This window comes from Papio anubis, chromosome 1 (genome assembly GCF_008728515.1).
Source record: "Papio anubis isolate 15944 chromosome 1, Panubis1.0, whole genome shotgun sequence".
Classification (NCBI taxonomy): Eukaryota; Metazoa; Chordata; class Mammalia; order Primates; family Cercopithecidae; genus Papio; species Papio anubis.
The window spans coordinates 145,512,378-145,528,979 of record NC_044976.1 but is presented as its reverse complement, the minus strand read 5'-3'; the positions used below and the strand labels follow the sequence as shown (position 1 = coordinate 145,528,979).

The window sequence follows — 16,602 nt, the reverse complement described above, 5'->3', positions numbered from 1 at the left end:
TTCCACAAACTAGGTGTGAAAGCAGGACACGGGGAATGGTTTTGAGATGGAGTTATTCCATCTCAAAGCATCAGGAATTCTCATAAGGAGTGCACAACCTAAATCCCTCACATGTGCAGTTCACAATGGGGTTCATGCTCCTATGAGAATTTCATGTCACTGCTGATCTGACAGGAGGCGGAGCTCAGGCAGTAATGATAGCTCACCAGCTGCTCATGTCCTGCTGTGCACTCCAGTTTCTAATAGCCCACAGACCACTACTGGCCAGTGGTCCAGGGGTTGGGGACCGCTGTTCTATGATTCCAGGATTAGTTTTGAGTTTTTAATGAGCCCTGTGCTCATTGGCTGTGAATTTTACAAGTATTTCTCAGTAACTGCTCTTCTTACCCCAAGGTACAACAGAATGGCTGGAGGGAGCTGAAGTTGGAGTTTATCCCTTCCTCTTAAATGCTATTTTTCATGACCCTTTAATGGTATCCTGCTACTTTGTATACTTTTTCTTACATGCAATATCATTTTTATTTAAGGCAGTAAAATTTCCTCTATATTTATCCACATATTTGCTGGTTTACTTGCTCACAATTCCTTCCTTCACACCAGGCCTATTTTCTAGAAGCATTGTATCTCCTTATGAAAAGTATTCTCTAAAAATTCTTTTATTGAGAGTCTACTGTTGATAATATTGATATATATTTGTAAACTAAAAATGTATTCTTTCTTTCTTGATTCTAATTGATAGTACTACTACAAATACAATTCCATATATCTTGGTTGCTTTCTCTTTGCATAGGCACTACTCTGCTATCTTCTGGTTTTCATTGTGGCTGTTGAGAAATATATCAGTAGTGTCTTATAAATTAATTTCTTACACTTTGTATTTTTCTCTCTGGCTGCTTTTAGGATGCTGCTCTGTCTTTGGCTTTCTGGCTGCTTGCTCTTTGGTGACTATTGGATTTATTATATTGTATCTATGTATGTATTTACTTTTCTTAGCCTACTCAGGATTCAGAAAAATCATGTCATTCCTCAACTTTAGATAATGCTTTACTCTTATCCCTTCAAATATCATCTTTTACTATGTTTGTATTTTCACTATCTCTATTTGCTTCTTCTGTAAAGCTGTCTTAATTTATCTCCATGCTCATAACCTCTTCTTCATGTTTTCAACTTATATTTTAAAAGCATTTATGCACATACCTATCTCAGGGAAAGAACTAGTACAAGTGTTTTTCAAAGATTAATAATATCATCATGTCAGAGAGGAAAGAAAATTATTTACCTTGACTTACTGAATGTACATCAAATGTCGGTCTTATAATATGAACTGTCTGAATGCTAGTTATATAAAAATGAATTAATTCACTAGCATTACAAAAATTAAAATATAAATGAAATATATTTAGGGTAAAATCTGTGAACAAACAGAGAAAATATAAGCAGTGGTAAAGCTTGATATATAATATAAATATGACACAAATTAGTCATGATGATTCATACTTTTGGACTTTGGTGCTCTAAAGGAACATACTTTCAAAAATAACAGAAATATTCATTTATATAATAAGCATTCTAGAATGTGATGTTGGCACCATTCAAATTATTGAGTGGTAGGAAGGCTTATTATATAAAAAGTTTCAAGCTGGCTGTGCTATTTATAAAGCTAACAAAAATTTATACTGATAGTTTGATTGTAGTTAATTCATAAGGTCTATGATTAATGTTTTAAAAGGGTCACAAGTTAGAGTCAAAGAATAAGAAGTGTTCATGGTTACTAATAAATTGCTCTGTGAAGGCTTGGCTACCCTTGCAGGTAATGATGTCACAAAATGATGAAAGAATAGCTAAGTAGCCAATGAAGTGCCAGTGCCTGGCTGAGACTCTGACCATTGCGTCACTCTTGGCCAGAGCCCCAAAAGGTAAATGCAGCTATTAAAGGAAAAAGACAACTCATAAGGATTCAAGTTTCCACTGACAACATTTTTCTTAAAACTAGATTCTATTCAACACTTGAACTCTTAGATCAAGTAAAGAAAGTACTAGATAAGAAAAAGAAGTAATAAATATGTTATAGTTTTGCAAATATGTTACTTGACAGATAAACCCAGGCTTCCAATTCCTAGCTTGTATTCTGTACCTATGAGCTTAATATATATGCTTTGATACTTATAATGGATTTCTGATTAAGTGGGCCAGAGATACTATGTTGTGGTAAAGCTAACAGCACAGGGAATTAGGGAATGATCTAAAAGTGAGAGTGAGGTGGGATTTAAAAGTCTATGTACCAAAATATTACATACCAAATAACTCTATGCTATGAAATTTTGGAACAGGCAAAACTAATCTGTATTGATAGAAAGAAGATTGGCAGTTTCCTGGGATTGGGGGTTCAGGAACAGCACTGACTGCAAAGAAGCATAAGAGAATGTTTGGGAGAGAGAAACATTCCATATCTTGACAGAGATGGTGACTATACAGGGTACACATATGCCAAAACTCATCAAAATAAATATTTTTAAGTAGTTATATTTTATTGCACACAAATCACACTTTTGATTTAAAAAGAAAAAAACACTAGTTTTGGCAGATGTTACCATGGGTCAAATTGGTAGAGTACACAAAATGTCTTTATATTGTTTCTTACAACTGTATATAAATCTACAATTATCTCAAAATTAAAAGTTGACTTAAAAATGAAGTAACAGTGGCTATTTTTTATTCAAATAAAATTAAACATTTATAAATAACATACGTGTGTGTAACTTGTGAGATATATAATGATTCATGCAAGTTCAATACCATGTATTTCTAAATTCTACTTTGAAATGTTTAACTCTGTATGAAAGTTAACGAATAGCATCTAGGCTTTGGATTTGTTTCACCCTAAATCTGTTCTAAAGTGGGTCTAGTAAATTAAGCATTTACTGCTTTTTTTCATTCTCGGGAAGAAATGTGACAAATATTCTAAAAGTATTCTCAATGAGTTAAATATGCCATTATTATTTATGGTATGTATCATACATTAAAGTCAAGCCCTTAAAATTGCCAATACAATACCAAAATGTATCAGAGTTCCTAGTCAAAGAGTACAGAGGAGAATCAGTGAGGCTCCCCAAGGTAAATGTTTTTAGATGTCAAAAATGTAATTTTTAAAAAAAGTAAGCATGGCTTTAATTTCATCTCAGAGTCAACAGTGTCTTTGCTAATAGATTTTCTTGAGTTGTGAGTTTTTATTTTTATAAATGGGTAAAAGAAATAGGAGTTAACAATGAATATAGCAATGAACAGCTGGTCTTGCTATACTAAGAATAACTAATGATGTATTCTAGCTTCCAGTGTCTCAATCTATCAATCAGTTTTGCTTTACAAGGTTCAGAAGTTCAAAGTCTTTGAAGGCCAGGTAGTTCACCAAAGTGAGGTCGCCCAGATATAGTAGTGACTGTTGTAGCAAACCGAAGAGTGATACTGTTGTAAGTGGGGTAAATGCCACCCTGAGCCAGTGAGCTGTTGACAGGGGAGGAAATGGATACAGTGTTAGACTACGTTCTGATTAAGAGAAGTGAGGAATTAAAAATTTGTAAGTGTCATTTTTTGACTTTTAATAATCACCATTCTGATTGACATGAGATGGTATCTCATTGTAGTTTTCATATGCATTTCTCTAATGATCAGTGATGTTGAGCTTTTTTTCATATGTTTGTTGGTCACACGTATGTCTTCTTTTGAGAACTGTTCTCAAACAAACAACCCCATTAAAAATTGGGCAAAGAACATGAACAGACAGTTCTCAAAAGAAGATATTCATGTCCTCCCCTGGCAACAACTCGCTGACTCAGGGCTCCTTCCCAATTTTTAATGGGGTTGTTTGGTTTTTTTCCTTGTAAATTTGTTTAAGTTCCTTCTAGACTCTGGATATTATGCCTTTGTCAGATGGATAGATTGCAAAAATTTTCTCCCCTTCTATAGGTTGTCTGTTCACTCTGATGATAGTTTCTTTTTCTGTGCAGAAGCTCCAAGGTTGCGGAGAAAAAGGAACACCTTTACACTGTTGGTGAGAGTATAAATTAGTTCAACCATTGTGGAAGACAGTGTGGAAATTCCTCAGACCTGGAGGCAGAAATACCATTTGACCCAGCAATTCCATTACTGTATATTACCAGGAATATAAATCACTTGCAGGGACATGAACAGAGTTGGAAGTCACTATCCTCAGCAAAACAATGCCGGAACAGAAAACCAAACACTACGTATTCTCACTTATAAGTGGGATCTGAATGATGAGAACACATGGACACATGGTGGGGAACAACACACATTGGGGCCTCTTAGGGATGGTCGGGGGTTGAGGGAAGAGCATCAGGATGAATAGCTAATGGTTGCTGGACTTAATACCTAGGTGAGGGGATGATCTATGCAAGAAGCCACCATAGCACACCTTTACCTAAGTAACAAACCTGCACATCCTACACATGTTCCCCTGAACTTAAAATAAAAGTTGAGGGCCAGGAGTGGTGGCTCATGCCTGTAATCCCAGCACTTTGGGAGGCCAAGGCAGGTGGAGCACTTGAGGTCAGGAGTTCAAGACCTGCCTGGCCAACAAGGTGAAAGCCATCTCTACAAAAAAAAAAAAAAAAAAAAAAAAAAAGCCACGTGTGCTAGTGTGCATCTGTAGTCCCAGCTACTTGGGAGGCTGAGACAGGATAATCACTTGAAGCTGAGAGGCCAAGGTTGCAGTGAGCCAATATTATGCCACTGCACTCCAGCCTCAGTGACAGAGTGAGACTCCCTCTCAAAAAAAAAAAGTTGAAGAATAAATAAATATTTTAAAGTGAAAACTCTTGCAGAAAATTAAAACTGTTTAAACACTGTTTCTACCTGTAAGCCATCAATTTGTGACACTGAAGCCTTATAAACAAATGAAGAATATTTTGTATGGAAAATTCCTTAGGATGGGTAAGTATGCGAACCTGCCCCTGAATTCACCATTCCACTTTTTCTCAACTTCATTCATTTTCGCTTCTACTAAAAATACTTTCTCATAGGAAAGACGGTTGCCAAGAACTGGCATATTTTCAGTGCTTACATTTTCATCTGTTTGCCAAATGTCTGTAATATAATTCACAAAAGCCCTGTTTATTGAGTAATATTATTAATGGATAGCATAATACTGTGGAATTGAAGACATTCTTTTTGGATTATGTCCAGGTCTTTAAAAAGAACATGGATTCCAATAGGAAATGAATGGCTTATATTAAAACGTATTATTTTTAAAAAGTAGAACAACATGAAAAGCATTAGAATAGGTATATTTTCAAATTACTGTAAGACAACTTTTCTCAGACACGTAAGTCCCTGTATGTATTAAAATACTTTGAATGATAACAAAAGAGAATGTCATGCCTATTAATGCTTCTATAAAATCATTTTTCACTTTCAATACATTGTTGAAAATATCACAGGACTGAGAAATCATTCAACTTAACAGTCTATTGACTTTTTCCCTGCAGCTGCATTTGCCAAACTTTGCTAAGTAAATTATATTTGTTGCTTTTTAAAATTTATGGCTAAATTCATAAATTATCAAAATATGTCAAGGAGGAAAATAACAAAAAGTCTACTTTTTCATTTTTGTTTTCAAAAGGTACTTAATGTCTAAATAAGAAGCATTAAAATGTATTCTCAATCCAAATTATAGTTAATTATTTCACTAGTTCATAATCCAACAGTCACCACCTGAGACCAAGTCTGAAAATCCCAACTTGACTTCTGAAACCAATCATGAGCCTTCATTCATTTAATGGCTCTATTTTTAAGAGGAAGCATGAAATCATCCAAGAATCAGAAAATATCAAACACTTAACTGTGAGCAATTAAAGAGAGAGAAAGAAAAAACAAGACAGGACATCAAAAGCAAATGAGAGAGACTAACACCAACTGACTAGTCAACAGAAAGCAAGAGAAGTTCAGAAGAGAACATATCAAATGAAGGTATTAGCCAAACTGTAGCTTGCAAATACTAGATATATTCAGTTCAAGGTGCCCTACTGAATTCATCCCAAAGTGTTTTTTAATTGGGGTATTAGTGGCTTTGTGGAGGAGAGGACAAGGCTAATGAAACAAATCACTGATTATAAGGAAGTAAGTGTCCATCTTAAGGGACCAAAAGGAGACAGTAGAAAAATATAATAAATGTTACTTTAACTTTAAAATAGAACAAATAAAATTTGCAAAAATTTAAACACACAATTATGGCCCAGTAAAGAGTGAATCAATCAAGTTAATCCAATTAATTTCATTTCTGTGACAATATGATAAGCCATACAATCAAGCATATTAAAATTAGTTCTTCTAAAAGATTTTTTCTCATAATATACTAATCAAATCAAATGCAAAGACTCTAGACATTGGAAATCCAAAAGAAAACCATAAAATATTTCTTCTTTTAACATAAGTATTGACTAATGATGAGGACTACATGTATATAAAGCCGTGATCTAGAAAATTAATTCAAAAGGATATCTAAATTAGAACATGGAAATTTTGGTCTGAGCACATAGAAAGAAAGAAAGTAGGCCGTAACTAAATCAAAGACTCTGAGTTGAAACTGAGGAGTGGGACCACATTTTAAATGTGCCAGAGAAAGTCTGCATTATAGATAATATTCTTGCCATTGAACTATTCTCACTAATGTTACAGTCAAAAGCAAATTAGATCAGAGTAAGAATCAGAAGACAGAAATGGAGTTTGCCAAAACCTTTACAGATGGTTTTTTAAAAAGCAAGATGCTTTATAATATCCTAAAATAACTGCACAGAGAAGTGAAGTAACTTAACTAAAACACAAGTGTAGGGCAAGGTCCAAGAGGCAGAGATGTTTACAAGTCATACATGAGTGTATGAGACAGTGCTACCATCTGAAAAGCTAAAATGCACTAACATTTAAGCCTATATTTATGTAACAAAAATGATAGAAATATAAGCATTTGATATAGTTTGCATGTTTGTCCCCTCCAAATTTCATGCTGAAATGTGATCCCCAGTGTTGGAGGTGAGCCTGGTGGGAGGTGTTTGGGTCATGGAGGTGAATCCTTCATGAAGTGCCCTCCCTTCAGCAGTGAGATCTCACTCTGTTAGTTCATGACTGTTTAGACAAGGCTGTTTAAAAGAGCCTGGCTTCTGGCTTTGCCTTCTGCCATGATTGTAAGCTTTCTGAGGCCTCACCAGAAACCAAGCAGATGCTGGCACCATGCTTGTATAGCCAGGAGTACCACGAGCCAAATAATATCTTTTCTTTACTATTTACCCAGTCTCAGGTCTTCCTGTATAGCAATGCAAACAGACTAATACACCATTCCATACACTTGTCATTGAAAAACTGCTTTTTAGAATGACAGCAATTATATAATGTAGTTCACTATATTTGAAAATTTAATTTTAGCAGCGGTGGACAAATTGTCCCCGAAACTATTGCATCAATTGGCAATCATATCAGTGATGTGTTAAAGGTTATATTCTCACAAGTACTAAGTGTTACCAATCTTTATATTTCCTACTAATTTGAAATATTAAAAACAATTGTTGAATTTGATTAAAACTGAGGTTGGGTAACCTTTTATGTGTTCATTAAAAGTATAATTTGTTCATTTGTAAATTGCTTGTTCATCTATTTGCTCATTTTTATCAGACTGTTATATTTTTCTTAGTATTTTGTAAATGCTTGTGTATTAGGAATCTTAACTGTTTACCTGTTAATATGATATAAACATTTCCTATCAAGCCATCATTTGTCACTACATTACATTTATGCTAACCCTTGCACTGTGTAGAATTTTAAATGTTTATGTAACAGAATGTGTCATTAATTTCCTTCATAGCTCCAGATGTTTGTTTCTGTTTGTATTTCGTTTGCTTGTCTAATAAAAGCCCTCAACTTAAGATATGTAAGTATTCTTCTAATCTTTATTTTAATATATTTATAGTTATTTTTCACTAATAGTTTAAGCCACATACATTCTTGTACATACCATCAGGTAGAACTCTAACTTTATTTTCTTGCAAACTAGCAGCCAGTTGTCTCAAACATATTTACTGAAGAGTCTATATTATCTACTGTCATTATTGGTATAATTGTTACTGCTGCTGAACCCTCTTTCATATCAGCTATTTCTGATGTTGTTGCTAGATATTCCTACCAACAAATGTTTCTTGATTTTATTTCCACTTACCTCTTTCCCCTAAAGATGAAGCTAAAATTCCACGTCAACTATGGAATTCCCCTGACCATCACAGAAAACTACAGTAACATAACTCATAAATCATTTTACTACCGATTTTCAATTAATTAAAATGCCTGATATTAGCAATAAATGAACCTTGATTCACATAAATACATAAAAATTGTTCTGCATCTAAAGATGCTTTTCTTGTTTATTGATACGTTTGTATAAATACCCTTTAGTAAGAATCAAACTATTTTTTGTTTAGTGCCATGCTATCCAGATACATTAAAAATTGTTTTAAAAATATGATAATGCTGATGAAACAAAGAAAGAAAAACAAAAGATAAAGAAGAAACCTTAGCGTTTGGTTTCAGTTGTCATTTCTCTGGTTGAAATTATTTTTTAAAAATACAGTTTCAACTTAATTGATGGCTGTTATTTTTCTTTACAAAAACTCTGCAATAATTGACGCTTTAAGTTCATATCAGTTTTTAAATTTATTTTCATTTGTTAGGCCAAAATTAAGTTCATAGAATTTATAGTCGCCATCTCTACTATTTTTTTTTTTAAGATTTCCATGCACAAAATAGAACTCACATGAAGTCCTTCAGTGAAGCTCTCCTGGGAGCAGAGACATCTATATGGCTGGCTTGTTGTGTCGCAGTTATCGGCATGACCATGGCACTGACATCTGCAAACATGAGCATCACACACTCCTAAGGAACACTAACTCAACTGTGAATGTATTTAAGGTCCTAGGCCTATACACATTGTGTGAATTCAACAGGGAAGATTTTTGTATATTTAATTGATACAAAATCAGTTCCTCCTTAATCGTGTGGATATCTGTACAAGTTTTTAATTTATCTGGAAATATCAGAAGAACTGTCACCAATATCCAAACCACTGTATTGTAAAGATAATGTTCAAGCCAACCTTTAAAGGGGAATGGAATTTTTTGTATCTATACCAACCATGTACAAAGGGAAGGCATTTACTAAACTATTTAAAATACAGTTAAGAATATAAAGTTCAGGCTGGGCATGGTGGCTCACGCCTGTAGTCTTAGCACGTTGAGAGATTGAGGCGGGTAGATCACTTGAGGTTGGGAGTTTGAGACCAGCCTGAGCAACACGGCAAAGCCATGTCTCTACAAAAAGTGAAAAAAAAAAAGTCAGCTGGGCATTGTGGCACATGCCTGTAGTCCCAGTTACTTGGAAGGCTAAGATGAGAGGATCACTTGAGGCCCAGAAGTTGAGGTTGCAGTAAGCCATGATTATGCCATTGCATGCCAGCCTGGCTGACAGAGCAAAACCCTGTCAAAGAAAAAAAAAAAAAAAAAGAATATAAAGTGGACAAACTGCAGAATGCAGTTAATGTATTTCAAATTTTTTGTTCTTTTTTTCCAAAGTTAGATGATGAATATTTAATAGTATTGCTTTGTTCATTATGCTATGACTTAGCAAACAAACAATGCTTCTATACTGGTATTTTGGTCTGCTTTTGAAGACATATTTTATTCACAGGCCTATCGTTCTTCTAGAACAACCCATTCTAAATATAGTCTATATGTACATTTCTATATTAGACAGTATGCTGCCTAGGTTTGCAGCTATCATTTCTTTTTAAATATCATGAGTCATGTTCTCAATTATGATCAGATATTTATAAACTACTTAGGGCACATCAGCTCTTTCCACTAAAGAAAAACAAGTATTCCCCATGGAACTGTGCACTATGAACTCAGGTAGACCAAGATCTGTACTTAAAAACTCTCTGGTAGTATAGTTAAAACTCCAAATCCAGCTCCAACTCTTTGCTTTCGAGAATATTTGAAAATTATATTCCAGAACAAATCAAGTAAAATATTGGATAAATCATTTCTAAGTCAGATTCAGAGTATCATAGCTTCTAAAAGCAACAGCTTTTGAAAATCAGTTCATACACACACACACACACACACATTCACACACACTCAACAATGTTATATAGAGAAAAGACTCACACACAGATCTTCTCCTAAAATCTTAGAGTGTGAAATCATTTCAAAATGTAAAGCTTGAAATCTGGCTTGCTCTGAAATCTTAATGTGCTGTTAAGACAATAAGTATGACAAAAATCTTGTTGAAAACAAAATTCATAATAATACCTCCCACTAATGGTGATTTCGTCCACTGCATAATATCTGTGTCTGAAGTTGACAGCAGTCTCAGTTGTATAGTACTGCCCATGAAAATGAAACCTTATTTGCGTGGCTTTTACGAACTCTTGAAGAGATGGGGTATTATAGAAGTCATTGTATCCAGGACGATAATTTGGTCCAGGTGTCAGGATGCTAAATGTGACATTGCCACGGGAATATGGAGTAAAACTGTTAATGAAAGAAATTTGATGTCATGAAAATCTATTCACATTTTTGGCAAAACAGAAATCAAAATGTTGAGAAATTACTACACAGCATCAATAAAAGCTTAAATTGTTCTTTCTAGTAAAAGTATATTCCATACATTTCACATGCAAACAATACAGGATTATAATTGAAAGCCACACTAAAACAATTCCTTGAAAACATAATGAAAATTCCATTAACATAGATAACTTGCTAAACAATCTGAAAATCAGATTGTGAAACACTAGTGAGATTGAAATAAGAGTCACTCTAATGTATTTTACAAGAACTTCAAAGATAGTTTCAAACCCAATTTAGGGATAAGACTTAGGAGAATCTGCCTCAAGGAAGCTGGTGGTGAAGGGAAGTCTCTAACAGTCTAGAGAGCTAGCGTACTTGTATATTATGTCTAATGTAACCAATCAGTCTTAAATTAAGACTAATTTAACCAATCAGTCTATTAAATTAATTGTTTAAAAATATTCATACTTGGAAAGCTGAAGACAGTTGACAGAATCAGGTTTCTCCAAATCTCCATTGTTTTTCATTCCAAAAGCACCACAATTTCTGGCAAAATATTGCCAGTCCTCCCAATCTAAGCTGTTTTCCTTCTTCCTTTGAATCCTTATTTCTGTTGGTTGTGGACTAAAGAACTGAATGATAATATAAAACACCTGAAAATGGAAAGTTAATTAATGTAATTAAAGTTTTAAGTGTAACTCATCAGTATGTATGAAACCATGGAAATGTTAGATTCGTATATATTGGCTCGCTTTGTCATTATTATAATTATCAAATATGTATTAGACATCCAGAAACTTCATAGCCCTATGGTAAAAGCAGCACATTCTATAATTGTATATCTGTTCATTTGCTCAAGGATTTTATAAATCAACATGCAAATAAAGACATAAACAAGAACAGTACATCTATGAAATAAATGTCATATATATAGTCTTCTTAAGTAATTTAGAAAAAGCACCTTAGTTTGTATTACTTTTTGCTACTTAATAAAAAGAACTTAGTTTCAACATTTCATAAATATCATTTTGATACAAATCTCAAACATAAGGCCCTATATGTTGTCTTTTAGATATTTTTATTGTATACATTATAATACACTACTTTATTGAGGTAATGTTCAATTGCCTAGTTCAGTTTTCACCTTTTAGTGGGTTGAATTGTGTTCCCAAATAGATATGTCCAAGTACTACTGTCCAAACCAGTAAACGTGACTTTATTTGTAAATAGGGTCTTTGCAGTATAATTAAGGATGTCAATATTAGATCATCCTGGGTTTAATAGGGTGGGCCTTATACAAGATAAAGAAAAGGGATAATTGATGCTCACAGAGAAACAAGGAAGGACACCACGTGAAAATGGAGGCAGAGATTGAAGTTGTGGTGCCACAAGTCAAGTAACACCAAGGGCCACCAAGAGCTGCAAATGGCAAGGAGAGATCCCCCTCTGGAACCTTTGAAGGGAGTGTAGCCCTGCCAACATGTTGGTTTCATATTTCTGGTGTCCAGAACTGTTAGGGAATACATTTCTGTTGTTTTAAGACATGAAGTTTGTGGGCATTTGTTGTAAAAACCACAGGAAATTAATGTACACCTTATTGTTTCTAATTACCTGATACTGTCCATTTTCCAAGTCAACTGAAATAGTCACTCCTTGATTAAGTTGTGTAACGTTTGTAAACACATTTGAAACCCATGAAGTCCCAACATCATTATCATTGACAAAAGAGAGAGGATGGGCTTCAGGATTCAACCGTGACACTCTATTATCAGCTGTGTCTCCTGCATCGTTAGGAATGCAGTACCGCTGTGCCAAAGGGTGGACCCGCGGGTGGCTGCCAGGGCAACGGCAATGTGATTGGGCATGCAATCTGAGAAGATCTCCAGAAAAAACTTCCAGAATCTCTCTGTGGGAGTCAAGAGGGAGACTGTAAGGACAAAGAGCTTAACAGTAATAGAACTTCTAAGAGGTGCTACAAATGAATGTCACTCGTTTAGTGCTTTCATGAGTATCCATTTAGCTTTAATAATTCTATGCATGAAACATAAAATACAGCTTATCTTTGGCCAAATAAACAAATTCATTATCATAAATGTATATCAAAACCAGCACATTTTAATATTAACTTTTTATTTATATCAAGAAGCATGCATATGCCCTTGTCTGATTATTAAGATACTTAAATAAATACCACAATATTTTACTGTGTCTATTTGTGATAAAATAGAAAGGTCACATTTACTTAGGTTGCTAAACTAACTACTGAGAGTGAACAATAATATACGGAAAATAATGAGAGTTATAGATAATGTTTTCAGTTCATCCATGGGAAAGAGGTATGAAAGCAAGTATCATCTTATCTGCTTCTGTTTTAAGTGAAGGACTGAGGCCAAGGCCATTTGTCAGTGGTTTCCTGTGACTCATCAGTACAGATCCTGACATCCTGTAATGCTTCAATGGCTTCAGATCATATGGCGGCTGCCAACAGTCAAAGAAGAATGCCAATTCCAGGTAGATATATTTAATTTTTCCATTAAGGGCAATATACTTGCTCTAGACCAGAATTAGTCATTCTATTTATAGGCATTCTTCCACATAGCACCTTCCCAGACATTTCAGGTAGGCCAAAATTAGTAACCAAGGTCTTACCAGAGAAACCAGGCTTTTCCTCTCAGACCCCAGTGGAGTAATGAAAGAGTCAGGCAGCTTTTCCATTCATTAAATCACATGAAGTCATACCTTCTTTAAATCTCATCAATACTTTTCAACTGATATCAAGTTTTGAATGGGACCAAAAGCCACCAGTATAGAATCCAGTATAAAATCTTTCACTCCCAAGGAAAAACTTTATTCCCAAAGAATTACGACAACCTTGGCCTTCAGCATTTTAGACAAAGGTGATCTAAAATACAGTAAGGCTGTTGGTAATAAATACACCTAACACTGTGTTCCAGGGCTATGTCACCCTTTATTGAGGCATACCTTGATTATATAGATTGGTAAGAAAGAATGTTTATATTGTTAATGATCTGCCATGGACTAAGAGCCACAGCAAAGCAATGCTTCTAAATTTACAAGGGCTAGTCTTCTCATTTGGAAACCCACCACACTAATTTACATCTGACTTGAAGAAATAAGAATGAACATTCTTCTTTTTGATTTTTAATAGAAATAAATAAGATCAACTCATCCATACAACAATATACTATTATACCATGATATCATAAGCTGAAGAAGAAAGTTCAAAGGCATCCTAAGCAGAATTTCACTTAAATTTTTAAAAATTCTGTGTGCCTTTAAGAGGCCCTAAGAAAGATTTCCTGTCTACTCTCAAGATAAGGAAATAACATTAAAGCTAGCCTGAGTCTATGTAATTATTTGTTCACTGAAAATAGAAAAATATATCACAATACTTCAAATGCTCATTCTTCTTGTCTCCAAGTCTAATAGACCAGTCTCTTGAGAATTTCCCATATATCAAAATAATTAATCATGTTTATTGTTCTACATTCTCTAGTAGGTATAAAGTCAACAAACCAATTTTAAAAGGCAGATATAGAAGTTTCTCAATTATTATTAATAGAAACTACTTCATATAGAAAATTTAAACAATGTATCACAAATTTTATAAAATTTTCAAATATCAAGTTTTCTTACAGAAAATCCTTAGGAAAAAATGTGATCAATTTCATATTACAAGGAGTTCCCCAAGAGTAGCACTAGTGAATAACAACCATAGACTAAGCCAAAGCAAACATTGTAAACATTAATTAGGTGAAGTTTGCCAAATGCTATAAAGATAAAAAATGGTATAATCTACATGGTATTCTTATTTAAGTGAATTCAGCATTTATCCTTACGGTTCTTGAAGTTTACAATGCAGCAGCTGCTTACCTGTTTGTAAGTGCCACTTGGTATAATCGAAAATCTTGCATTCTTCCGACAAACTGCTCTAAACCTGCAAATACATACACATACATAATATAAGAAGTCTCTGTTTACCAAGCAATATCTGACAAGTATTTAAGTGATATTCCTTTGAAGATGTTAAGGTTAGAAAGATATTTATGTCACTGCCCTTAGAAACATTTACAGATCTATCTTTAGTTTGCTAATTCCACATGAATAACAAAAATAATCATAGTTATCTCCATGAACATTGTAGGACTTAAGTCAAAGTGAATACTTTGGTCAACTTATTTATTGATCAAACTCATGGTTTTCACCAGAAGTCCCTTCCCAAGTCAGATTTCTCTCTAGTTTATAAATCCATAAATATATTATCTCATCAGCCCTAAATTTGATTGTCATCTGCTTCCGATTGCGATTTCCAGAGTATTTGCAATGCCAAAAGGAAGATTTCTAACTCTCACATCCCGCCTGTTCTAGCTCCAAGCTCCAGGCTATCTGTTTGGGTCCTCTCTAAAGTTAAATTAATGTCTGTTCTAGAAAATCTCCAAACGAGGACTCATCGAAGACTTCCTACTTGTGGATTCTGTGTCATTCACATATATCAATAGTATCATAGTTCACTCTCAGAATTTTATTGCCTCAGGAAAATTTTTCTAAGAAAACCAGGTTCAAAGACCAATCTACTTTGAATTAGGTGACGTTTCAAGGCAAATGTAGCTATCAACCTTAATCCACATGGTATTATTTTATTTGTTTGGCAAATATTTATTCAGAACTTACTAAGACAAATAAGCCCAAGAGAGTAGGGACAGAATAAAGTAGAAAAACTACCAACTCTCAGTTTTTTGTTATATTTTCAATAACAAAATTTATTTCAATAATTGTTTATTTCAATATTTTTTTTAAAAATTGGAGGAATTTTAATTCATCAAATGATCATTTTCCCATTGTGTTTTTTATTTTAACTATTCAGTTTTTGCTCTGTCTTGATAAAGTTTTAAATAATGTTTGATTTATGTTTTCTGCTGCTCCTTGGTGGTTGCTTGGAGGAAACTGGGACAGAGTGAGGATATGGCTGATGAATAAAACATGGAGAGGAGAATTAGCACACAAAATAGTCTGAGATAGTGATCTCAGAATCAGAAAGAAACTCACAAGCAAAGTGTGAGACTCAGGAGCCTAAAAAGAGTATGTGTCTGTGTGTGAGTGTGTGTATGCATATATTTGTGTATATTCATATATTTACATGTTGTATTTATACTAAATAATATATTTGAGAAAATAATCAAAATATTATATATATATAAATCTTTCTTCATTAGTATATTCTCTATTGATATATTCTAAGAAAAATACACGTGTAGGCTCTCCCTTTCTACCCATTAGTCTCAATCTTCCACACACCCCATGAGCTGAGGCCCACAAGAAGATGTGCTCTAGGCAGCTTCCTGCTCCGACTTTCCCATAGGGAGAGTTTCTCTACTTTATCTGTCCTAAAACAGGCAACTGGCACAAGTGCAAAGAATTGTTCTTCCAAGTGGTGTTACAAACACAAAGCAAAATCTACTAAAATTTTGCAGAAATCTTTACAAGATTTCCAAAACAGATTGTTCTAAAAATTATAATTAGTTACAAGAAATACGAAAACATGGTAAAATATTCTTTCAGTTAATTGGCCATTCAGGCAACATGATTTATGATCAGTTGACCTAGATACAGGATCTGAAGTTAAACAAAGTAGGGAATGGTAGAAAGATGGACATGTCATTCTTAGAAGAAAGATGAGAAGAATAAATGCAAATACAGCAAAGCCATTATGTGCCTATGCTTTTGTTCGGGGAGTAGGAAAGACAAATAGGAAAGTCACTCCTTATAGCGTAAATTTTCTTTGTGAGGTAAGAGATAGTATTGTCTGCCAAGAATAAAGGAAGCTGGGCCTGTGTTCTGTTTGTTCTTTACCTTCACTTATCCCTAACCATGCTCAGTGCTTCCTCTCCTAATATCCTTTACACCCCACATTGCTAATCTACAGCATGAATTTTTAATGTCCCACAACCTTCAAGCT

At 34.1% G+C, this 16,602-nt stretch overlaps 1 protein-coding gene across 1 annotated transcript in view; it reads right to left on the bottom strand.

The window, feature by feature from the left end:
* Window positions 1–16,602, bottom strand: part of USH2A (usherin) — a 790,277-nt gene that overhangs the window by 677,189 nt on the left and 96,486 nt on the right. Inside the window, exons 4-8 of the mRNA XM_021927201.2 lie at window positions 14,520–14,583; window positions 12,237–12,531; window positions 11,094–11,278; window positions 10,365–10,586; window positions 8,813–8,906 (exon numbers count right to left, since the gene is read on the bottom strand). Of these exons, the coding sequence (XP_021782893.2) occupies window positions 8,813–8,906; window positions 10,365–10,586; window positions 11,094–11,278; window positions 12,237–12,531; window positions 14,520–14,583 (860 nt within the window). The remainder of the gene's footprint in view (window positions 1–8,812; window positions 8,907–10,364; window positions 10,587–11,093; window positions 11,279–12,236; window positions 12,532–14,519; window positions 14,584–16,602) is intronic.